Source organism: Mauremys reevesii, linkage group 5, assembly GCF_016161935.1.
Source record: "Mauremys reevesii isolate NIE-2019 linkage group 5, ASM1616193v1, whole genome shotgun sequence".
Lineage (NCBI taxonomy): Eukaryota > Metazoa > Chordata > Testudines > Geoemydidae > Mauremys > Mauremys reevesii.
Genome location: NC_052627.1, coordinates 42081965 through 42099858, shown reverse-complemented (window position 1 = coordinate 42099858; position 17894 = coordinate 42081965). Strand labels below are relative to the sequence as shown.

Here is a 17894-nt window from a genome sequence, read left to right as displayed (position 1 = left end):
CTCAAATTATTTAAGAATTACTGCTGCATAGCCATGATCTAACCAAGAAGTCAGCAACTTCAGTAGTGCCTTCACAGGTGTTAGGTAGATGGCAATACATTGGCCAAATGAGAAAGATTAATGGAAGAAAGTGAGAGTATTTCATGCAACTATTCCTTTAGAAAAAGGAAAAAAAGCTTAATGAAATTAAGTTATACAAGTTCAACAACACCCCTAAAAATGAAAAGATATAGGGCACTTGGAATCCCATATAATTTAATTAGACATAGACATGAGAACACCTTCCAAATAGGAGCCATTTTCTACCCACATTACAAGGAAATTTAGAGCCTCGGGGTTACCTTTCAGAAAAAAAATAGCATATTATAGTTAAAATGAAAAACCTCCACTCTAGAAATTATCTGATCAGTTATTAGACCTCCACCAATTGAACTGAACATTTATTTTAGAAAAAATGTGGGAAAATTAGAAAAAATAAATGCATTTCAAATTAAAAGATAAATTGACTGCCACTAAAGTAGCTCATTGGAATTACGTACAGACACAGCATTCATAACAAAAGACTGAGTTTGATATTCAGTACAATACACAAACAAGATACTCCTAGTCAGATAGCAGAATTGTTGATTTTGTCAGCTACAAAGATTAATGGGTATGGAATGTGCACAACAGAAACAAGGGTTCCACTGATAACTATGAATTGCAAACATCCGAAATTATATGTACACAAACATACAACTATATATACACCCCACAGTTCAATGAAGTGCAAACAGGAAGCTATCTGATTAAAATACACTATCTTTGCTCACAGCAACAGCACTTAAATGCATTAAACCAATCAATTATAACCCTTCCTCCTGTTCCTACATATCCTCGTCTCCTGAGCTACAGCTCCTTGCAGCTTGACAGCAACTCAAAATAATTGGCACAGTACCAGAAATACAAGTAGGGCAGTACAAGGTGTTCCTGAGTATGGCTTATAGTTTGTATAAACATCCTATCTGAATTAGCCTTCAGGTAATTGTAATTTAAATGTTCTCAATGCCAATAAGGTAAACATTTGAAGCTTTATTTTGGGGATGAGAGGGTGACAATGGATGGGTCTGTTAAGGAAAGGGTAGAACTGAGCGTTTGTGTACCTAGACATCAAGAGTTTGAGAAAGCTAAACACTGAAATCTTGTTGTTCAATGACAAGAAATAGCATTCGTAGTCGTAATGGACACTTTAGTAAACCTTCTAGTCATATATTTGTCCGGGGCATAAAAGAAAATGCAATGGACATTTAAACACATTCAGTTTTGTTTTTTTTTAACGAATATGCACATGGGTAAAAATCAATGGACCTATGAAATGTTAATCAAAAAAGTAGGAGTAGGATCCTCAGCTAGCACACTTCATTATAGCTCCACTGATTTCAACAGAGCTACAACAATTTATACAAGTTGAGGATCTGGCTCCTACAGTTCCAGTGTCACTGTCTAGGATCAGCACTTCATTCTCTATCAAATGCAATGACTTATCTGGTGACTTCTTAAAATTTTCAGGCCTTGCATTAAAGCATCAGATCAAGAAAAAAAGCCAGAAATAACCAAAGTCAGTCAAATTAAATCCATGTTATTGTACTGGATGAAAGTAAATCTCAATTGTATGCTATTGTGCTATATATAGTTTTTGCCCATAAGAACAGCTGCCAATTCCACCACTCTAAATCATGAAAGTAAATTACTGGTGGGAGAAAAGTTTCTTTACAAAACGTAAATTCAACCAGACTATACTTATACATTTAGATTACATCAATAAAATACTTTAAAAAGAGGCACCTAATCAAAATACACATGGCTCATCACAAAATCAGTTTGTCTCTGAGTTTCATGTGCCTCCATATATGACGATTTGTCTCCTGAATGTGGAGATATAAGATTTTTCAAAACGGACCAGGATGGTTTGAGAAAAAGAATAAATAATTTAAAAAAATCTGCAACAAATAACTCACAGGCAAAAAATAAAAACAAATGAAAACAATAGCAGCAACCCATTATTTCCTCCCTTGAATGAAGTCCCATCTGCTTTTAAACATGTTTTTCCATTACTCAGAACCACAGCCAAGTACAGGACGATAAAGCAGCATGGCCACAAGGAAGAGCAGAGGGCAGCAGAGATAGATAATAGATTGCTAGTTTCAGTCACTTTTTCTATAGCCCCAGCTTAGTGACAGCATCCCCCATTGCGCTGGTGACACACTTCCTTCTGTTATGCTCTATACCAGGGTGGGCAAACTTTTTGGCCCGAGGACCACATCTGAGAACAGAAATTGCGGTTGTGGTGCTGGAGGCAGTGCAGGCTCTGGGGTGGGGCTAGGGATGAGGGGCTTGGGGTGCAGGAGGATTCACTGGGCTGGGATGGAGGGGTTTGGAGGGAGATCAGGGCTGGGGTCATGGGTGGGCTCCGGCTGGGGGTGCAGGCTCTGAGGTGGGGCTGGGGATGAGAGGTTGGGGGTGCAGGAGGGTGCTCCAGGCTGGGATCAAGGAGTTTAGAGGGTGAGAGGGGGAATCAGGGCTGGGGCAATGGGTTGGGGCATGGGAGGAAGCTCAGGGGTACAGGCTCCAGGCAGCACTTACCTCAAGTGGCTCCCAGCAGCAGTGGCATGTCCCTTCTCCAGCTCCTACGTGGAAGCGTGGCCAGGTGGCTCTGCACACTGCCCCATCCACAGGCACCGCCCCTGCAGCTTCCATTGGTTGGGGTTCCCAGCCAATGGGAGCTGCAGGGGTGGTTCTTGGGGCCAGGGCAGCGTGTAGAGCGGAGCCCCCTGGCTGCCCCTACACATAGAGCCAGAGGGGGCTATGCCGCTGCTTCCAGTAGCCGCGTGGTGCGGCCTCCGACTCTGCTTCCCTGGCTGGAGTGGAGCAAGCCCTAGACCCTCCTCCCCAGCGGGAGCTCAAGGGCCAGATTAAAATGGCTGTAGCATCGGAATATTGCTCAGGAATGAACCAGGATCATCAACTGGAAAATGCACAACAGCAAAATACCTAATGCTGCCAGTGCTACAACAATTATGAACTTAATCCTCCAAAAGTATCTAATATGGTAATATGGAGGGAAGAGACGTAATTAGACTTCTTGATAATCTTGCTGGAGCTATTATCTGGTGTGCAAATATTTCAAGATATTTGTGATGCATTAAATTCTGTGCTATCCAAGCACTTGTATTGGTTCTGCTAAGCAGGGGGTTACAGCTCCCATCAGTCCACTCCTCACTGCACATCTCCTTCTTCTACCCAGGTAAGGGGAAAGGTTCTGAACCAGGAAGTATCCAGGCTCTGTTTGGAAGTGGTGGCCACATGGCAAGCAAGGAGATTCACGGAAGCTGAAAGATCATCCATGTGGCAAGTTTGGAACTTGAGAGAAGTTGAATTCAGAGCTGAATCCCCAGGAACTGTATGATGAGTGGTGTGTGGAATAGGCTGTCACTGCTGGATGGTACAGCTGAGTACAGGTCTGCGTGGGACCTATGAGGGAGCAGCAATGGCTGGGCAGTGAGCCAGTGCAGAGGGGCCCCAATGAGAGACATGGAAACATGACAGCATCCTGTTTGCTTGGAACAGAGACTGGCCTGGAGAGGACACCTCTGAGAAGTCCTGACTCTCAGTTGGACTGCCCCAGTGGACAAAACCAGAACAACTAATCCTCACTTGAAACTGTAACTATTTAAACTGGCTGTGCGTAGGGTATTTGCAATCTTTCCCTTCCTGCCAGCCCTGGTAAAATACCCTTTCACTTAGTCCGAATGGTTATTGCGACCCAACAGGGCTACCGCCTACAAGGACTAACTGCTGACAAACTTACAGTGCTTGCCTCCGAGTTGTGGTACACCTGGCACACTACTGGCACCCCAGGGGTTTGGTGTGCTGAGCAGCCCCACTAATTACATGTCTTCTACATGTGCAGGATTCTCGTGAGAACAGTAGTAAGCAATGGTCTCATGGGAAGTCCCGTGAAACTAGTTACTTTCTTAAAAAACCCCACAAATCTTTACAGTGATTCACCTCATTTATTCTGAACACCAACATTGTGAAAACATTTTGAATGCCAGCTCTTTCCTCATCTTCTATCCACCTGTGCCAAACACACATCCTCAGAGCTGATAAAAGTGTGTAGGAAGGTGATGATCCCACTTCACCTTTGCTGGATGGGAGTCTTAGTTTTTTCCCCTCACCCACCCAAACATTTTCAATTCACAATGACTGAAATAAAGAGTTTCAATGCATTGCTCCACAAAAAAACTTAAGAGGTTCATTTGAGGGGATGGGCACCTGTAAGCTGGTGGTCGGGGCTCAACCCTCCAGCTGGCGGGAGGGGAGCCACACCGACTCGCTCCGCGTCCCCTCTAACTGGTGGGCGGCAAGAAGTCAGGGTCAACACCCGTCTCAGGAGTCAGGCCCTCTGGGTCAGGGGGCTGAACAACAATCAGTCTCAGCGCCTTCAGGCCCCCTAGATCAGGGGGGTTGAACAACAATCAGTCTCAGAGTCTCACAGCGATCAGTCTCGTGAAGGTTCACAGGTTCAGACCCTCAGGCAGGGGCTGAACACGAGGCACACAGTCAATTAGTGTAAGCCCCGGGCCCTCAGTCAGGGCGGGGCAACAGCGGTTTAATAGAAGCCCCGGCCCTCTGGAGCAGGGGGCGGGGCCACAGCAGTTCACTATAAGCCCAGGCCGTTTGGAGCAGGGGGCTGGGCCACAGCACTTTATATAAGCCCAGGCCCTCTGGAGCAGGGGGCTGGGTAACAGCAGTGTATATAAGCCCAGGCCCTCTGGAGCAGGGGGTTGGGTAACAGCAATCAGTCTCAATATAAATCCAGGCCCTCTGGAGCAGGGGGCTGGGTAACAGCAATCAGTCTCAATATAAATCCAGGCCCTCTGGAGCAGGGGGATGAACACAAGGCACCCAGTCAAGCAGTGTAAGCCCAGGCCCTCAATCAGGGCGGGGCAGCACAATAGCAGTTCTACGCCCAGATCCTTACAGCAGGAGCTGGGCAACACCAGTTCAATATAAACCCAGGCCCTCTGGAGCAAGGGACTGGGCAACAGTAGTTTACTACAGCGGTTCAGTTAGGGCTCAGGTACTTGCCTCAGGAGCCGAGCAATTACAGAGTTAATAAGCCCAGATCCTCTGGTCCGGGCGGGGCAACAAACCATAGTCCACAGGACTCAGGCCCTGATGTCAGGGGCTGAGCAGCGACAGGAACTCAGGTTAGTGCAGGCGTCTCTGTCCGCGTTGGGGTGAGGGGGAGACTGCCACCCGTGAGTGGGGTGGCAGGGGGGACACAGGCCCACCCACTCCACTGTGTCCCAGCCCGGGGCCCTATTAGCAGCTAGCACGGCCGCTGGTCAGTGGGGTCCTGACCGAAACACACTGACATTGGCACCTCGGTGCCTATAGCCTGACAGGGGTCGGCTATCCCCGGGCTACATTCCATATCCCCCTCTACCGGTACCTACTCCTTGGTCGCTGTTAGTTCGGACCAGTCCATCGGCATGGGGTCTGCAGGACCAGGGCTTGGGGGCAAATCCGGCAACTCCTGCTGGAAGTCCGGCCAGGCTGCCTCCGATGGTTCCTCCGGATAACAGCAGGGCGGAAGCGGCGGCGGCGGCTCCTCCTCGTACCGGGCGGGAGGAAGTCCGAGCGGCTGCTCCTGGTTCCGATCCCGGGGAAATTCCGCGGGTTCCTCGTCGTACCGGGCGCGGGGCAGTGGGGGCCAGTCCTGATCGCCACCTCGGGTCCTAGAGGGTTCCCAGTCTGGAGCTCCTGCCGGCACGTCTGCTCGCGGCGGTGGCTGGCTCCTGACTGAGCTCTGGCGTTCTCCTTTTCTACTTCCTGTCCCGCCCCTCGACTTCCAGGGGGCGGGGACAGGAAGTGATGACTCAGCCCCCTTGGGCGTCTGGGAGGGAGCTCCCTCTGCTGGGCAGGAGGGGAGCCACACCGACTCGCTACAGCACCTTAATCTTGCCGCTTGTTGGTCTCATGCAGCTCACCACATAAAAATATTTATTGCTCAATAATACTTTATGTTGAGCAAAATGTACCTTCTGCAAATACTACGTCTGCCAGAAGAGTAATTCTGGTCATGGACAAACTGTGGATATTTCCCATGAACTACATTCTCCTACTATACACTTAGTCTGAGATAGAAACATCAGCCATGATATCTGAAAAGTTCAAATTTAGGTCCCAGTCTTGTGAGGAGCTGAACATCTGTGAGATGTTGAGCATCTTCAATTCCCACTGACTTTAATGGGAGTTGTGGGGATTCAGCATCTTGAAAAACTGTGTCCTTAAAGGCAAAACAACATGTGCTCATGTTTAAAAATGAACACACAGACTCAGATGCTAAGATGATTGTGGAAGCAAGATTTTCACAATAGGTGGCAATAATAACCAAAATGAACAATGCAGTGTTTTTTTTTCTCATATCCAGAAACTTGTGTTGCATGATATAAAATGCAAGAGTGCAATCACATTTCCTGTACCCCATTCACATTTCTTCCCTGACCGTTCCCTTTGTCTCCTTCAGCCAATCCCAATATTGTGCCTTTCTTAGGCCAACATTCATGCTTGATTCAGTCTCCAGGTTAACATTAGCCAAACATCCCTCACCGTCCTTTAATAAAAACTTCTGAAGATCCTATTGCATGAAGAACTGAAAGTATAAAGACCGCATCCTGTTCTCATTTGCTCTAGATCATTTTGTTCTTTATCCCAACCTCTCATACCTTTAGAATGTATGCTCTTTAGGAAAGAAACTCTTATTTATACACCGACATCATGTAAGGAATTCATAATGCAATATACAATCACTTTTTATTACCATGGAGGCTTCTTTCATATTACTAGTAGTGATACGAAGATTTTTAGAAGTTCAGATTTTAAATACTAGCAAACTATCCCCTGCATTTTGGAATGAGCACTCTAAGATAAAGAGCTTTATATTACAGCTAGTGTGTTGCTGCGAAGATTCTTTTCTGGCACCAAACAGGCTTTCATTTGAGCCAGAGTGAAACTTGGTTGGCATTTTGTTTTGCATTCTCTATGTTCCTTCTGTGAGTTATTGCAAAGTGAGAAAGATACATTTACATCAACTCTTCTACTTTGACTAAGGAAAAATGAAAGATTTATGGGTCCCTCTCATTACTGTTATTTCCTGTAAGCATGGAAACCGATATACTATAAATATGCCAGCCATTGCACTCACACCACAAACTGCCTTCCATAAATTTTAAAATAGACAATCCCAAAGCTAATTTTTCATAAACATATTTGTCCTAAGGAGATATTGGTACTATCCAAAGTGTTTCAATTTCTAGGATTTCTAACCAGATCTAAACTCAAAAACACTCCATATACCACTTAAATTGCCACTCTATCTCCTTCCTTGTTGTTGCCTTTTGGATTTTAATCACCACATTCTTTTGAGTCAGGGCGCAGGTAGTGAATGGCAGCCCTCTTGCCCTTCTGTTTTTCCTTTTTTTTTTTTTCAGCTAAATTCTTGAATTAAATATTTTAACAGTGGAAATTACATTTCCTGCCCCACTCCTCCCTATTCAGGGCTCAAATTCCCTATTCAGTTTGTAAAGGAAGGTGATAAAAAACTAAATAAAAAAAGAGAGATTGTAAGTCAAACCTACTACAAAGATCAAAATTTGTATTTAAAAAAGCAGGTGTCCCTCTTCCTCTGTGCCAAGACATACAATTTCAACATTAGAGAACAAGCAATTTGCTCAGATATTGTCCATATGATTTTGTTTTTACTTGCACTAGAAAGTGCTTGGGGCTTTTGATGATTGGTATTTGTGATTATGAAAGAACAGCAAATGATTGAGAAAACCTAATTTTGACCCCTATAAGAACAGGATAGTGCGTCTGAGCTTTTATTAAGGCATGTATTTTATAATTCAAGGCTGCTATAATAAAGGACTGCTACATTGCAGGAAATTTATGGGGTCCAAGGAATAAGGTTTAAGGAATTTGCATTAGCTGGCAAATATTTTTTTAAAAAATACTTATTTGCTCTGATTTTCAGCCATTCAAACTATTTATTTACAGGAAGCCTTTAGAAATAGATCATATAGGCTACTGAAACTTGTCCTTAGAACTTCTTAGTATTAGATATTACAGTGAAAAGCACCTGGGAAAAACTGGAGGTTAGATAGATAACATAAGAGTCATGTAAAATATTATTTCTCTCTTTTTTTAAAAATAAATGTAGTATAAACTTCTCCAGAAGTTCTGGGGTCCAGGAAGTATGCCTAAAATTTCTGTTTGCAGGTATCACATTAACATAGAAGCACCCCAAAATGATTTCAGTTTTATAAAGACAAGCTCTTTTGCAACTAGATATGCTGTCCCATTTGTACTAATTAAAGGGCAGGAACACTAAAAATAACTTTGCAAAAGAATTAGTTATGCCAAGGTCTTTGTTGTTATTTTTAATCTTTTTACAACAACATATGCTTACTTACTGCATCTTTCTCAACCCTTCCCCTACTGCTTCTTCTTGTTTCAGAGAGTCCAGCAGCGTGTGTGTGTGTGTGTGTGTGTGTGTGTGTGTGTGTGTGTGTGTGTGTGTGTGTGTGTGTGTGTGTGTGTGTGTGTGTGTGTGTGTGTGTGTGTGTGTGTGTGTGTGTGTGTGAATTTTGTCTCTCAAGACCATGAGACTGTCTTAAGAATCTGCCTGATGGCACTATCACTGCTCAGCATTTTAAAATATCAACATTTCATCCCACGGTTGCCACCATGACTCCTATAACAAGTAAGAGTTTGCATGATTTGAAGTGTACAAAATCAAGGGAGACGAGTTCTAATACATGAAATGCCTGTATTTAACATTTGCAATATCAATCAATAACATTACATATTTGGATAATAGGAGTATATGAGGAAAGGGATTGGGGGTATAGCATGGACCTCGATTTTCATTTGATACAGTGAGAGTTCCCCCCCAACTCTTAACTTCCGGATACTCTACAAAGAAGAATCTTCAATGGGAGGAAAATGGCATGTCACCAACACCACTGCTAGCTCTTCTTTGGCGGCTGCAGGAGGAGGTACCTCGCCTGTTTAGCATCCATGAGCCTGAGGATTCCGATAGGACTGCCTATGATTTCTGCCATGCTTCCAACATGGTGGCACACTGTGATTGTACATAGCATGCAGCCATGTCGTCACCCATCAGAGAGAGAGAGAGTTTGCAGAATCTTCAACACAGTGCCTTGGCTGAGGCCAAAATAGGAAGTTACAGCATCACAGCCTGAGAGTCCATGGGCAGCTAACAATCCTGATACAGTTTTCCAGTGTTGCTCTGCAGTAGCATGGATATATATTACAGCTCTCTTGGACTGTGGGTTTCTGTTAGACTCTGTTTAAGGAAATTGTGCAAGAGTAAGATAAATATGTCAGCATCATCTCATAATACTGATATTCCCACCTGTCTTTTGCAGCCATCATCATTTGTTGTACAAGGATGTTGTCAGCTTTGTAATGTGAGATGGACATATATCTTTCCCTGTTCATCACCTCACCACCTCGGTGTATTTCAGATGGGGTGTTGTCTCTGCCTGTGATGACTAGCTTGTGCTTTAGTGTGTGTCACTGGTGAAACATCTCATCTTCAATGAATCAATTATGTTAATCAAATGTTTCTTATTTTCTGTAAGCGTCAAGGCAACTGTGTATTTGTATTCAACTGATGTACTCTGCTTGCTTCTGAAGCTCTGCTAGATCTTGTGACACTCCTCATACTGAAGACTTTGTACCTGTCAAAGACAAGGTATACATCATTTGGGACTAGCTTGTATTCAGTGTAGACTCAAACTGGTCACAAAGTCCTTGACGATACCACTTGCTGGCCTGTGTACTGCCCAAAGAACTGTGGAACCATCAATGACTGTGCAGGTGACTTCTTGTGAAATATGTTTAGTTGACATCTCTGTCTGCAGCTGCTTCTTTAGCTTAGATTTATCCTTGGCAATCCTCATGTCAGCAGAGTCAGTAAACATTGACACAGGTACAGGAACGAACTCATGTGACAAAATATTCTTGCTCTCAACCTCTTGTGAAATTGCTTGTTAGCCTATCATTCTTGAATAGATAAGGTTAGTGTCAAATACCTTCGTTGGCCTAACCTGTCTGTGCTTTTTTTGCCACTGCATCTCTGCTATCGTTGGTATTGTATCATAGAACCCTGTGGGCCAGCTACATTCAAATTCTTGCATTTGGCAAATTCCAGTTGTAACTGCGCTATCTGCACTGACTGATGATGGTGTCACACTGTCACTGACAATGTTTAGTTCTGCTTCTGGGTGTTTTTACAACTGACATCCTTTGTTATTGTTCTTGGGTGCTGAATGGGGTCTCATGGATTGATGCATGGATCTCGCTTCTTCCTAATGGCTTCCCTGTCCCTTGCATCTGCGGCAATGTTTGACTTCATTTCTCCAGTAGATCTCTTGTATTTGTGCCTCTTTGGTGTTATTTAGGTTTGCAATGTCTTCCGCCAGCCAGCTGCATATGTAGAAGCTAAGAGCTCAAGTCCTGAGAGTCTCTGGTTTCAGTGTGATCGCAATGATGTCACGATAGCCGTGGCCATACCTCAGTTTCAATGTACCTGTCACTCCATATACTACCATTCCATATTCCTGGTGCATGAAGAAAACAGCTGACTGTGTGTGAAGTTTTCATTACAAAATAACTGAAATTCAATTAAAGTGATTTCACTGTCACCTGGTGTGTAAATCAGGAGGGAAATGGTAGTAAGTGTTCATATTTCAAAATGCTCAACAGTGACAAGGTGTCATCAAAAAAACCTGTAGTGTCCAGTTGCATCTGAAGAAGTGGGATTTTTACCCACGAAAGCTTATGCCCAAATCTGTTAGTCTTTAAGGTGCCACTGGACAGCTCGTTGTTTTTGTGGATACAGACTAACATGGCTATCCCTCTGATACAAGCCATCATCAGGCAGTTTCTTTGACGTCAGGGTCTTGAAATTCAGAATCTACAAAAAAACACCACTGCATGGACACTAAAACATGGCACTGCCAAAAACTTGCAAACTACCATCCTGAGAGAGAGAAGGATGAAGATAGCAATAGAGCAGAGTCACACAGCTTCCTTTCAGTGGTTTTGCTACGTCAGGAGGAAGCAGCTCTGAAGATTGTTGGCAGAACTTCCTAGAAGGGATCTGGAAATACAGGAAGGGACTGATTGCCTTCAAGAAATATGAAACCTTGTAGAGAGACTGTAATCCAGCCTAAAAGCAGGGGCAAAACAGACATCTGGTTAAGCCAAACCCGGCATGGCTGCAGACAGACCTACCATGTGAATGGCTTGGTCCTGGCAACTGCAGGGAAAATTTGCATGCAAGTCTTAGAAAAAGGGAAATGCCTTTTGGGGGGGCTGTAGCCAGAGAAGTCTGTTTGGGGAGGGAGGGCACACACTTCAGCAAAGATTTGGGTCCTGGCTCCTAGAAGGCTTTATTCTTCCTCACTCCATCACTTGGCACAGGAGGCGAATCCAATCACAGTATTCAAAAATTTCTAAAAACAACCTCATGTCACTTCTACTTTAAGCCATTCAAATAACCTTTAAGTTTACTTTAGACATTTTAGGAGCCATAAGCATATATGCTGAACATACACCAGCATCTGTGTAACTAGACAAGGGCCTGAGATGTTAAGATTAGATCTGAAACCAAACCTCTCCAGAGTTTGGGGGTGTTCAGTTATAGGGGTTTGTTTGGTCCAATATCCATAGTATAATATAGACTGACACATGACAAACTCTCAGTTAAATAATATGCACTTTTTGATTTTAGCATTACACTTATAAGGAGGGGACTTTACAATTTACTTGTAACTCTTCCTCTCGTTATTTATGTCTGCTCTTCTCACAAATGAAATGCTTAAAATAACATTCCAGTTATCCCAATTCCCTTGATCAGAAAATCCTAATTATCCGAATGTACAGTGTGTCCTTGATGCAGCCCCAAATTGGTTAATCACCCACCAATGCCGTGTCAATCAGTTTCTTAGTGCCTGTTAGCACTAATCAACAGCTTTGAATTTGTATAGCAGTTCTGAGCTGTTACCTCCAGCTACTGAGACCTAGTAATCCTGTTTCAGCTGCAAGAGCAATTTAGCAGGAAAATGTCAAGAAGAAAACCATCGTGATAGATCTAAAGCAGAAACTACAGATTCTCAAGGTCTTAGAAAGGAGAGAAAAAGTTGTTGATGTCATGCACCATTGCAACACTGGTAACTCCACCATCTGTGATATCTGGAAGGCAAGGGACAAGCTGCATAGATTTGCTGCAGCCATTGACACAATGATGACAGGTGACAGACTGTGATTAATCATTTTAATAAAAAAGATAAATAATTCACAATTAAATTATGTCCACTGTGATTATAATATAATTTTGATGTTTTAATAAACTCAATGAAGTTGTTTATTTACTCTTTAATGAAGTACAAAGTATTAAGCAAACATCTGCATTACTCCCTTCATTTCCCCTATTTCTGTATCAGTGGAAATGTAGCTCAAAATAGCACTTCCGTTTATCTGCATGCCTGGTTATCCAAAAGTTTCAGATGTCCCCCAGGCCATTTGGATAGATGGGAGAGTAGCATACATTATTTAGCAGACTATCTTGATACATCATTCATGTATATGTTCTTTAGCTAATGACAAGGAGTGATGGGTTTCCGCCCTGTGCACTAACCATGGCACAAGAAGGATGTAACAATAAATATGTTCATTAAGAGAAAGGAAACACGCACGCCCAGCAGATGAATAGAGATATGTCTGAGGGTCATAAGTGATGATAGGAAAAGATACAAATATCTGATCTGAAAAAATGCCATGCACGGAGGCCAGATGAATGCTATTATTACTCACTGTGCTATTTTTACTCAGATTAATCCGTATTACTCACTGTCTATTCAGCTCATTTTGCAATAGTTCAACACATCTCTATAAGAAGCTCCCTATTTATACAGCATCTTATAGACACAAAACCAAGTGTTTCCTATTTCTTTGGTATACAAAAGGGTAGAACAGTGGATATGGGAACTTGCCATTCAACAGCGGAAATTATTTGTAAAGCTGGAAACTGGAGACACCAGGAAGAAAAGGCCTTAAGTGAAACAGTGCACTGTCGGTGCCAACTGTCAGACTTTTTACATACACTTCCAAGGAACACTCACTTTAGAAGTTCTCTGTGCTGGTTTTCTCTGTCACTATTACTATACTTCATTGATCAACAAAAACAAAAATATTAATGCCATCATAAATAAGATTACAATAGATGCTATCGCAAGAACAGTTTTTTCAGCAGATGCAATCAATGACAAGTTAGCTTATTTTCATTTGATTCTGCACAAAGCCACAGTCAAGGGGCAGATGCTTCTCTGTGAGCATCAGTTAAATTACAGGAACTCACCACTTGTGCGTTAGCTGAGTCAAGTTCAATAGGATCCCCCAAATATTCTGAATGTCTGGTATCATGCACAGCAGTTGTACTCTGGCGAGAGGATACTTTTCAAAAATTCTGTTTTATCTTCACAGAGGCTTATAACTTGGCCAAATTTGAGTGAATTTTCACACGGGATGGCAGGAGGCACATCCCTGATACCAGGCATCATGCCAAATTTCAAGTTCTTGTTCCAAAGCATGGAGGAGCTAGCGCTTCTCAACATAATGGTTGTAAGAGGTTTTTTTGTTTTTGTTTTAAAATGTGGGAAACAACATGTTTTTCCTATCTTCGTTCTGAGGCAGACAGCCAACATGGAAAATTTCAGCCTAAATGGTTTAAGATTGGCAAGTTTATAAGCAACTGAAAATAGGTTCTTACAATAGAAAGTGTTGGGCAACCTTAACTACGAGCAGCCCCTACCAGCTCCATCTACAATAATTGTGTTAGTAGAATCTAAGTATAGGCAGTGCAGGTAACATGCCAATATTTAAGCTTGCCCAACATTTCCCATTATAAGACCCTTTTTTCAGTTCTTCTGCAACAAATACAACATAGGTCCTATACACAAGAGCCTCATTCACTACACAGCCTTTATTCATTTTTAGAACACTGTCCATCCTACACACTGAATGAAGCAGGGGTCCTGTGGAAAAAATAGTAAGTGATTACATAATTAAAACCCAGGTCATGATGCACATGCACAAGGGGACCAAAGAAGGTGGCCTGGGCAACTTTAATTCTGGAATTTCCTAATTTTTGAGTGTTTGACTTTACAACCGTAATAATGTTCTTTTAACATTTTTTTTAACATTTAATTGAACTAAATAAAATGAGGAAAAGATCATAGGTTCTATAGAAAAACTGAATGGATTAGTAAGCAAGGACTACATGGGTGCCATTAAAATGCCAATATTTATCAACAAATACCACACAACAGTATCTGAACTATGAGTTTCCATCTATTATTAGAATAGGAAAGAACGGCAGTAACTGTGTGACATCTGCAGACAAAAGCTGACTTTTTCATAGGGACTTCTGTAAACTGGAAAATGGGACTACTTTGCTCTCTCCCACAGAGAACCTATAAGGGGGTGCTAGGGAAGAAATTCTCACAAACTAACTCCTCACAGAGATTCCCTCACAATATTCCATGGTTGTTCTCCCTCCATACAGAATAGGCTATGGAGCACAACTCTCAAATATGAAAGATGCCCAGAGATCTGTGAGAGGCCAGAGCCAATCATCCAGGGGACCTTCACACTAACTTTGTGCCCATCCCCACAATCCAAAGTTCCTGTTAGCATGATTCCAATACAGCCATTTTCCCAAGGACCATCCGTCCATCCCATCCCTGTGACCATGGCTTCTTTTGGAACCACTAGTGTAGTAGGAACTTCATGATAAAGCTAACTCAGCCTAAGACTGTATTATTTTTTCTGGGCAATCTCCAAGGTACCTGACAAATAAGGAAAGCATACTGTATTCTCAAGTATGTGTGTGTGTGTGTGTGTGTGTGTGTGTGTACATATATATCTATGTATGTTTTGCCTTTAGAATTCCCCTCACTCAAGTAAGTTGATGGTATTTGTGTTAGATTTTTCACCAGGATAGTTCTGCATTTTCACTCCCCAGCCACTAGCAGATAATAGAATGTTTTACCTCTGCTCCTGAATACTTCTGTGTCTGCAGGACGAGCTCCTCTAAGCAGACTTCACCACTGATCGGCATTGAGCGAAACTGAAGTTTAAAGATTTCTCTACGAGTTTTGGCATCTGGCAAGGGCACATAGATGATTCTGTCAATTCGTCCAGGTCTCATCAAAGCCTGTAAGGAAAACGTCACACAAAACCAGTTAACAAAAATGAAGCAACTCAATAATAAAAATCACACATGGAGGATTTTCCCCTCTGATTATACTAATAGTTAGGCCATGAATATATAGCATTATGCTTGTATATTAGGATTTTTCAATAAATGAAGAGAAAGCAATGCTACTTCTCAGATTCCAGTAGAGCCATGTATTGAAACCATTCTAAACAAAGTATAAAATACATTTTCCTAACAATAATTTAAGACTTGTTTCAAGGAGTATTGGAACATGGCAGATGGATAAATGGCTATTCTCTCTACAAGTTATGATCCTCAATTAAAACTATAGTAATAAAGTTAGAAAATATAAATGTTATTTTACTCTGATCTAACATCTTGTCAGTCTTTACAAGAGAAGGAAAGGTTATCCTTTCACCCCATTCTTTTTTAATACAGAAATGGTAACGGTAGGCAGCAACCAATGACTTTCAGTTTCAATAACGAAAAACATGATGTTTCAAGAACTCTGTAGCTTAATAACGCTGATCATCAGTATAGTCTGATCTCAGTGGAGCAGTTTTTTTCTTCTCCTGTGCCACAGGACACTTTTAAATTAAACAAATGAAAAGAGCTACAATCTAAGGCCTCTATCTGGCAAAGTCAGTAGTCACTTTGGCTTCAGTAGGACTACTCCCAGTATATATGTTAAGTATGTGCTCAAGTCTCTCCAAGAGCACAACTTAAAGTAGAGCAATGGCAGTAAAAGCTAAAGCAATGTCAGCAGCACTAAAAGTGCATCAAAGATAAAATACAAACAAAACAGAAAGAAAATAAAACCTATTCCATTGCAAACCAGAATAAATGTATACCTCAAATCATAACTTGGAAAATAATAATAATAGTAAATGCCCCTCTCATTTAAGAACGCCATTATTTTTTCCCCTCTGATGGAACTGTCACTGAATTCTATAAGTAAAATTTCTAAGCTGAATTATTGGACAAATTCTGAGGTCTTTTACTCAGGCAAAATTCCCATGGAAGGCGATAGGAATTTTGTCTAAGGACTTAAGGGATAATTCCTAAGTAAACATAAATATTTATAAGGAGTCAGTTACCTAATTTGTGAGATCAAAGCGAGTCATTTTGATATTTTTGAAAAAGTCTAGAAATTGTTTAATTTTGTTAATGTTTCATTTGCTGATAGAGCATCTGAGAGAAATGTACATGCTGAATGCACATAAATAATATTTAAAATACACTTTAAACTGGACAATGTTTATAAGATCCAGCCTATAACCTAAATTCTTTTTATGTTACAGTTCTCCCTTGGGCAGGGTAGTTTGAGTTCCAGTTGACTTGAGATATTGCATAGTTGTCCTGGGCTGTCAGCCAATAACTCTTTTCCCAGCCTGATCATGTCAGTGAAAGTCATGCTGAAAAAATAGTAGGAAAGAGCCTTCCTTCCTACTCAGCATTGATCAAGTTAACACCCTTCCTAGAGTTGCTTTAAAAAGACTGCTGTGGTGCTTCAGGGTGGAAAATTGTATCCTGAATGTTAAGAGATGTCCTGTTATTTTTAAAACAAAAACACGACAATTCTCAACTAGAGAAACTGTACTTTATACAATGAATTCCAACTAGCTATCCACAGCAGCATTGGTGTGCTATTCAGGAACTTGACACACTAAAGAGACGATGCAACAAGTTTGTAATTCAATGCCTACATCATGTTTATATCAGGACACAGCCATTTTTTCGTCAACATTTTTGTTAGAGGAATTTGCAAGTTTCAAGAATGGCCTGGGAAGGTAGCAAGTATCAGAGGGTTAGCCGTGTTAGTCTGTATCCACAAAAACAATGAAAAGTCTGGTGGCACCTTAAAGACTAACAGATTTATTTGGGCAAAAGCTTTCGTGGGTAAAAAACCCACTTCTTCAGATGCATGGAGTGAAAATTACAGAAACAGGGATAAATATATATTGGCACATGAAGAGAAGGAGTTACCTTACAAGTGGAGAACCAATGTTGAAGGCCAATTAGGTCAGGGTGTATGTGGTCCACTCCCAATAATTGATGAAGAGGTGTAAATACCAAGAGAGGGAAAATTGCTTTTGTAGTGAGCCAACCACTATAAAAGGTATGGTATTCGGTATTATATTGCATTCCACTTGCTCCTAAGGAAATGCTTATAGCTAATCTTACCACATACAGAAAACCTGAAATGTTCATGAGTACAACGGTGAACTTCACTTAATTAAGGGTGGGTTTAATCAGGAGGGGGGAGGGATAGCTCAGTGGTTCGAGCATTGGCCTGCTAAACCCAGGGTTGAGAGTTCAATCCTTGAGGGGGCCATCTGGGGATTGGTCCTGCTTTGAGCAGTGGGTTGGACTAGATGACCTCCTGATGATCTATAATTCTATGGAGACAATTAGCCTAATAATAGTGAATGACAATGACTGCTGTTTAACCAGTTTTAAAAAAGTATTAGTATTAAATTCTAAAATCTATGTAGTTATCCAATGAAATTCAAAAAGCAGATGAAATAAAGATGAAATG

General features: G+C 41.8%; 1 protein-coding gene across 7 annotated transcripts in view; it reads right to left on the bottom strand.

The window, feature by feature from the left end:
* SPATA5 (spermatogenesis associated 5) overlaps positions 1-17894 on the bottom strand; it is a 310210-nt gene that overhangs the window by 44146 nt on the left and 248170 nt on the right. For 5 of the 7 annotated variants that reach the window (XR_005599628.1, XM_039541985.1, XM_039541984.1 and 2 more), the window contains exon 15: positions 15188-15352. Coding sequence is in view for 5 of the 7 variants with exons in the window: in XM_039541985.1 (XP_039397919.1) it covers positions 15188-15352 (165 nt within the window). In the remaining 2 variants the exon portion in view is untranslated. Of the gene's footprint in view, positions 1-15187; positions 15353-17894 lie in introns of those variants that run through there. The other 2 variants (XM_039541987.1, XM_039541986.1) reach the window with 2 other exon arrangements.